Source organism: Salmo salar, chromosome 13 (genome assembly GCF_965601325.2).
Source record: "Salmo salar chromosome 13, fSalSal1, whole genome shotgun sequence".
Taxonomy (NCBI): domain Eukaryota; kingdom Metazoa; phylum Chordata; class Actinopteri; order Salmoniformes; family Salmonidae; genus Salmo; species Salmo salar.
In genome coordinates, this window is record NC_138303.1 from 93,197,379 (window position 1) to 93,204,967 (window position 7,589).

A 7,589-nucleotide genomic window follows, 5' to 3' on the forward strand; every position below is an offset into this window, starting at 1 on the left:
CAGTACTACTTGAAATGAGACACAGCATTTGCACAGATTTTTTCCAGTTTGTTTGCACTTAATTTATAATCCACATTTGCTTAGCTATAGCCTAATGTCTGGTATATATTATATTATGTATATTTATGAGAGTTTGGTTGTTCCTGATGAGCACTCCTTCAGAACAGGTGTTCCAGAGATGGTTTGTAAGTGCTTTGATTGGGTGTCCTCGGTCTTAAACTATTCAGAACACGGGATTGTACTGCCCTCTTGTGATGAGTAGGGATATGACAGAATAAGTAGGACGGGCAGCGCACGGACACGCATGCGGTAGCGGATCGGCTCGCGATATTCTGTACATACCGCTTTGACGTAACCACGCGGAAAGGCGGGGGACCGTCGCTTCCGCGCGCGACAGACCGCATTCTCAAGTCAAGATGGACGAAAAGTTGATATTGTCCGTTTTTAATTTTCCTGAGCTGTATAATACAACTTTGCCAGATTACCGCAATGGTGAGACAAGATCCCTTGCTTGGCGGAGAATCAGCGCATTGACAGCTCTTCCAGGTAAGCTATGGTATTTCTACAAATCATCAAGTTGCGTTGATGCAAATGTTTGAGCTAATCTTAGCGAGCTAGCTAGTTGTAAGCAATCTGACTTGTTTGTCGAAATGGGGCAAGTTTAGAAATTATGGCGTTTGTTGTATTTTTTATTTTTTTTATCACGTGAATAGCATCTGTATACGTTGAGTTTTAATAACACCTCGCCGCAAGAACCGCGTGAATCATATTTACGTCAATGGGGAGGCAGACGAATTCGGGAGCGCAGCGCAGACTGCAGACACCGCGGCACGAGGGGAAAAAAATGTTCCGTTCCCCACCCGCGCAATGAGCCACGAGTAGCTTGGCACCGCATCAATGAAATTAACAAAAAATTCCATTAAATGGAGAGCACTGCACATTTTTTTGCCGACCAACTCAATGGTAGAGCCTCAAATTGACAGTTTATAAGTAGGAACCCGATTAGGTTCCATCAATGAGGGAGTTATTTATTATTATACGCTGGCCGGGGTTGGACCGGACAACGGCCGGTCACATCAACGTGCGAAAGCGGGGTCGGCTTGGTCATGTTTTCAACCGGGCAGTATATGGTACATGGTCCAGAAACATATTTTCCATAAAATGTTTAACTCGTTTAAGTTGCTTAGGCAGATAAAGCGTTTTTATCCAAAGCAATAACTTTTGCAAGGGAAAACACAATCCTACTAATTACTAACGTCCATTTTTTTTTTTGGCCGACTTTGCGGTCGGACAGAGCGAGGCACGTATCTCAAGCCCGGGAGGTAGCCCTGGCGCCCCAGTGAGATTAATCGAACCCCCTCATTGGGATGGAGAGGTGTTCAATCACCTCTAAAATTTGAATGCTCCCATTTTATTCTGACTCATTGGCCAAAAATACATTGTTAATCATACTAGCTACTTATAACTATTTGTTTCCATTTAGTCAAATATTCTCCATGTTTAGCTTGTTCAATATGAAATGCATCTAATTAAGTCTCGAGTATGATTAATCCATATTGCATAATCGTTATCATTGATTTATCCCTTTAGCTGAAGAGTGCAAAAGGAAATGGAAGAATCTAAGAGACCGATACTTCAAGGAAGTACGACAGGAGAAAAGGAGTAAGGAGGAGACAGGGGAGCGCACCACCAGTCGATGGAAATACAGACAACTTCTGAACTTTCTTCAACCATTCATTAAACCTAGAAACGGCAATGCAGACCATGACAACCAGGAGAGCCCTGATACAATCAATAAAAGCACACAGAGTGAGATCAAACCTGTCAAAACACTCAACACAGCCCTGGTAAACAACATGAAAACCCATACAACCCAGGTTGGGACCATGTCACAGCTAGCCTTTGTGACCCAGCTGTCCCCAGCTCAACAAGGCACCCAGATGGCCCAGCTGGCTTTCCTGGCCAAGCTACCACCAGGTGCCCAGATATCCCAAGCGCCCCAGCCATCCTCAGCTCCCCAGCTATCAACATACACAACCAGGAAAAGGCCTCAGACACGACAAGAGTCCCCTGCTTCACCATGTTCCTCAAGCACTCCTGCCAAGCTCTCCACAAAGAACAGGAGGCTGCTGGCCAAAGAGAAAGATCACAGTTCAGATTCCATGATCCCTAACCGACACTGTGACGAGGATGAGATGTTTCTTCTCAGCTTCGTTCCTGCCTTGAAGAGGCTAGCTCCACAAAAAAGATGCGAGACCAAAATTAAGATCCAACAGATAATGTATGAGGCAGAGTTTAGTGTAGATCTGCCATTGACTGTCAAAGACCCACTGGTGACAGTGTCCAATGAACTGCCAGAGCCCGTGCCTCAAGAAGACCAAGGGCCAGAGTCACAAGAAGAGCCAGAGACATAACTCATTCATTTTTGTAGGGTCTACAGGGGTTGTTCTCAGTGGAAGTTATATTGTTTCTTTGGACCTAAAGTATTTTTTGTCAAATATATTTCTCTCTCCTAAAACATGAAGAGCCAAGTTATTCATCATCTGTTTTTACAATAACCACATTTTGGTGGTATCATATTGAGAGGTATACTTTCATTTTTCACAATGGTTGATTAACAACCAAATCAATTATTTGAATAGATCTTAAAACATTCGCTGTTATGAATGCAAGTTAACCCAATTGGAAATACAATGGGCTGTTATTCTGTTTCTAAAGTTGAATGTTTCTTTGAATGGCAGTAAGGGGTTGCAGCCTGATTAGAAAAACATTGACTACCAATATGAAGGTGTTTGTTTAAAGTTCTCTCAGTAGGATAGGGATGCAAACAGTCTTTATTACAGATGCTTATGCTATTTTAATCAATGTATTCATATTTTTTATATATTTGAAAACGTTTATTACAGTGAGAAAGTTGTGAAGTAAACAATCAATTAGTGAGGGAGAACACTATCAAATAACAGCTTCTGTTACTCATGACATTCATCTTGATCGTTGTCAGGTTGAAGAATACAATCTGTTATACCTTTTGCACATCCCGCCAAATTCTTTATTATATAAGCATATGCATTAGAATTCTACATTTCCCTTTGTACTAAATAATAGTCTTACTAGTAGACAATGACAGTATCATTCAACCAAAAATAGCGCCTTTAAATTGTAATCTTTTATCCTTCCATTTTGTAACCTTATTTAATGAAACATGAGAAATAGTCTTAACAAAATAGCTCCTATGGCAACTGAGGACATACCAGTTAATGTCATTCAATAACTTAAACCCATATCAATACTGCTCTTTTGGACTATTCCCTTGCTGACACCACACAATGTACTACTGTATTGTTAATATGGCTGCATACTGGTAATGGCACTCAAAAGGCAATTGTGTCAACAATTTAAAAGTCTATCACCAATGACACATCTCTTCCTGAATTGATATGTTCAGAAACAGAACATACCGCTCCTAATCTATATCCATATAAACACAGAGGGTATATCTGGTACCTTACATTTACTGATTTGCCATTTCTTCTTTTAATATCTGGTTCTATATTGCCAGCCAAGGAACTTAATGTCTATTAAAAAACACAACATTGATGGAAATGAAGAGGTAGGGCTATTTTAAGACTTCTGTAGGATTCATAGTACAGATGTAATCAAACAGTTTAATCTCAATTACTGAAAATAAACCAATGGCTAGCCAAGTCAAGAGGACAATACTTAGAATGTGGAAAAGTACAAAATCAAACAAGTATCTGGAAACAGAGTATTAAGAACTATCCAACTTGAGCCTTAGTCCTGGCTGCCCAGACATTTATGCGATTAGTAGCCAAAACACAATCACCAAAGCCACAAAAAGAAAGAGTTGGGACAAGAACTGTTCATCCATGTGCTGGGGGGTCCCAGGGGCAGCTGTGTGGGGTAACCAGTGGAGAGTGAATAAATGCTTTTCAAGGTAGAGGGGGCCATTCACAATACATTTTTGATGAAACATTGTTACAATGCTCAACCTGCACAGCTAAAGTACCTGGGTGTGGTCTTCCATCATTGATGTTAAAAGCTGTAGAGAAAATGCCAAATGGAAAGGCACCAATGCCAAAAGACATCTGGAATCCTCCATCTCCAAAGCCGAACCCCTGAAATCCCTGTGATGGGAAGAAAGAGAACCTTACAATAACATTGCACCAACCCAGGGTTATAACATGACTATTCCATATGTACAAAAAACTTGACTTTAACAGGTGTTTCGAGGGAGAGATGATGTGACGCAATCGCTAGTGCTATAAGTTTCGTCATTCTCAAGGGGTCAAATAGAGCTCTTCAGGCAGCGCTTAATAGGTCCCAGTGAGACAGTTAATTCTGCTAATGAATTCAGCTATGGGCAGGTTCACTACAGCGTCCCGTGTCATAGTTTCATCATGAATGGGTAGTGCAATACAGCAGCCAACATTGCAAACACAGGTGGTACACAGTAGAACCATCTGTATTGAGCTTTGCTAACATCCTTGCTAAATAATTGTGGACAGTCTAAAAAGTGAGAGTAATGGCTTGGTGATAGTGGTTGTATTACACAGTACTTACACGATTTTCAGGCTCTGGCCTCTGTCCTTGTGGTCGAGGAGGCGTTCGCTCCCTAACAATGAGAGACAAGTTGTTGACAACAGTAGTTTGGGATGTGGAATTCAGAGTAAATAACTGAGGATTGTATGCAAACTGAGCTCCCTGCTTTCATGTTGAGTACATCAACCCACCGTGGGTCCTGCTGGCCTGTGCTTCCCCTGCCATATAGTGGGATGACTTTGTCTCGACTGATGCCTGCCTTGCACACTGGACACACTTGTCTGTTAGGTCTGGTCTCTAACCACTGCATAAACATGGGGGGGTTAAGATTGCATGATACATTCAGAGTAGCAGTAAAACATCCATTGGTAAAGGGTCAGGTGGCAGCTGATGACAGTGGTTGTGTAAAATAAATGACATATCAATTGACTTACCTGATGTAAACAGGGCCAACTAGATGATACAGGGAATGTAAAGGATGGGAGATAGAAGAGATATTAAATTACTATATTGAATTATGTGCACAAACCCTCTCCTGGGTACCAGATAAGGAAGAATGTTCTATATTTGTGATTGATTGAGGGACAGTCTCAAGACAAGAGGGTGCTTACCAAAAGAGATGCCCACACAGACTGATCACCGCATCCTTGGAGGTGTCCAGGCAGATGTTGCATTCGAAGGTGCTGTCCTGATTGCCACCATCCCCAGCAGCAGTCGAGCTGCTGGGGTTCTCAGTGGCGGTCGAGACAGCGGCAGCACTTGCCATTGTTTCCACAGATCAGGAGGTAGAGTGGGGTGATGTATCTAGCCGCCCCACTTGCCTGTAGATTAGTATGTGTAAATTAATCCAAACAGATGAGAATCGAGATAAACCAAAGTCAAACTTGCGTTATGATTTACAATAAATGTTGCTTAACAATGCTCCAGTGGCGTTAGAAAAGTTACCACATTAACTAACGTGGCAGCTAGATCCAGTGTGGCTAACATTAACTAGATAAACAAAACGTTTATGCTAACGTTGCGCGTTAGCTAGAAATAGAATAGAATAAATGTAGCTACATAGCTCGCTAAATCATCGGCGTAACACCAAATCACATAATTGACTACCTCCTTGCGTTTTTCAAACAAATCTTCGGTGTCGTGGGTACAGATATCTAGATAGAAAGCCACCTATTCGTTCAAGTTTCCAAGTTAAATTCAAGTTTCAGATAGATTACTTGGGTATCTGCTGCTACGCCGATTGGTTACCAATGGACGTGTTCGAGAGGCTCAAAACCACAATGTATCATGGGTAAATTGTGACTGACTGATTTACAAATAATATTAATTTCCTACATTGTAGTTTATTTCCCACCTCCATTGGAATGTGGCAAAAGCGATTACATGATGTGATAAATATGATTAAAGCTGACCATTGCAGAAATCGCTCGGCATTTCCTAGTTGCTAAAATTCGAATAGTTCGTTTAATTTCAGTTTATGTGACAAAACAAGCAAGTATAGTGTAGAAAATACTTGTACCATCTAAACCGCTGTTAATGATCTTTTCCATAACCCCAAATATTATATTATCAGCTGTTTGAAGCTGGTGAACAAAACCGAAAGTAAAATATGCAAGAACAAAACGTAAAAACGGGAAACACAGATCTATCATTCAGACTTGCTTTTAATGAGAATGACAGATTTATAACTCACATTTCCATGTGCATTTTGTCAGATCCCCAAAAAGATACATAAAGCAGGTAGTTCAATGGTAAATCTCGTCCTAAGCTGTGCTTTTGGCCGTTAACAAGGCGACCCAAAAGCACCAAAGGTGGCTGTGTTCGAGAGCATCAAAATGACTGCAGGGAGGCTGCCAACGGACTAATGTACAAATCACCTTGCAACGTAAATAATGACTAATTATCATTGGTAGATCAGTCAGTCAGTCACATTTTACCCATGATACATTGCGGTTTAAATTCCTCTCGAACAACCGAGGTATATTAAGAACTGGAGACTGCATCCAAGCCCGTTGTTTTTGGGGGAGTTTTGTATGAATTGTATTTATGCATTACACAAACATTGTACAAAACAATGTACAGATATCACACATAACAAAAACAATACAAATAATAAATAAATCCAGAGAGACACAAAAAAGTATATTATGCTATAGATAACTTACATTTTGACATACTGTAGACACTTCTTTAATACTTTGGTATTTATATATTTTAGTTGTGTTATATAACATTGTAAATCAATTAGGAAATGTTTTAAAATATCACATTTGGTAATGCTCATAGGTTTATTATTATTATTTTATTTCACCTTTATTTAACTAGGTAGGCTAGTTGAGAACAAGTTCTCATTTGCAACTGCGACCTGGCCAAGATAAAGCAAAGCAGTTCGACACATACAACAACACAGAGTTACACATGGAATAAGCAAACATACAATCAATAATACAGTACAAAAATCTATATACAGCATGTGCAAATGAGGTAGTATAAGAGAGGTAAAGGCAATAAATAGGCCATGGTGGCGAAAGAATTATAATATAGCAATTAAACACTGGAATGGTAGGGTGTGCAGAAGAGCTGGTGCTTAAAACTAGTGAGGGAGGTAAGAGTCTCCAGCTTCAGAGATTTTTGCAGTTCGTTCCAGTAATTGGCAGCAGAGAACTGGAAGGGGAGGCGGCCAAAGGAAGAATTGGCTTTGGGGGTGACCAGTGAGATATACCTGCTGGAGCGTGTGCTACGGGTGGGTGCTGCTATGGTGACCAGTGAGCTGAGATAAGGCGGGGCTTTACCTAGCAGAGACTTGTAGATGACCTGGAACCAGTGGGTTTGGCGACGAGTATGAAGCGAGTTTACCGATCTTATCTCTAATATTATTTTCATATCTGTCCAAAATATTTCACTATGCAAACAAACACAAAATAAATGCTATATAGTCTCATTTTCCAATTCACAAAAGCCACATTCCTCTTCAACATGAATTCAATATTTCGAAATAAGACTATTACAAGGATAACATCTGTGAAGGA

General features: G+C 40.5%; 2 protein-coding genes across 5 annotated transcripts; one reads left to right on the forward strand and one right to left on the reverse strand.

The window, feature by feature from the left end:
- Positions 1–269: 269 nt before the first annotated feature.
- Positions 270–3,033, forward strand: LOC106568213 (uncharacterized). Its single transcript, XM_014138359.3, has 2 exons — positions 270–546; positions 1,591–3,033. Exons 1-2 carry the CDS (start codon positions 417–419, stop codon positions 2,412–2,414), a joined length of 954 nt encoding a protein of 317 aa, XP_013993834.1. The 5' UTR covers positions 270–416; the 3' UTR covers positions 2,415–3,033.
- Positions 2,821–6,408, reverse strand: LOC106568218 (E3 ubiquitin-protein ligase RNF185). Of its 4 annotated transcripts, none has more exons than XM_014138364.3 (7): positions 6,254–6,408; positions 5,172–5,381; positions 4,995–5,013; positions 4,752–4,864; positions 4,582–4,633; positions 4,028–4,145; positions 2,821–3,912 (listed from the first exon to the last, which is right to left on the reverse strand). In XM_014138364.3, exons 2-7 carry the CDS (start codon positions 5,324–5,326, stop codon positions 3,815–3,817), a joined length of 555 nt encoding a protein of 184 aa, XP_013993839.2. In that variant the 5' UTR covers positions 5,327–5,381; positions 6,254–6,408; the 3' UTR covers positions 2,821–3,814. The 4 variants fall into 4 exon arrangements, with proteins under 4 accessions (XP_013993839.2, XP_013993841.2, XP_013993838.2 ...); XM_014138366.3 differs by having other exon boundaries at positions 5,172–5,364; positions 6,254–6,406; XM_014138363.3 differs by lacking the exon at positions 6,254–6,408 and adding an exon at positions 5,668–5,841.
- Positions 6,409–7,589: the final 1,181 nt, after the last annotated feature.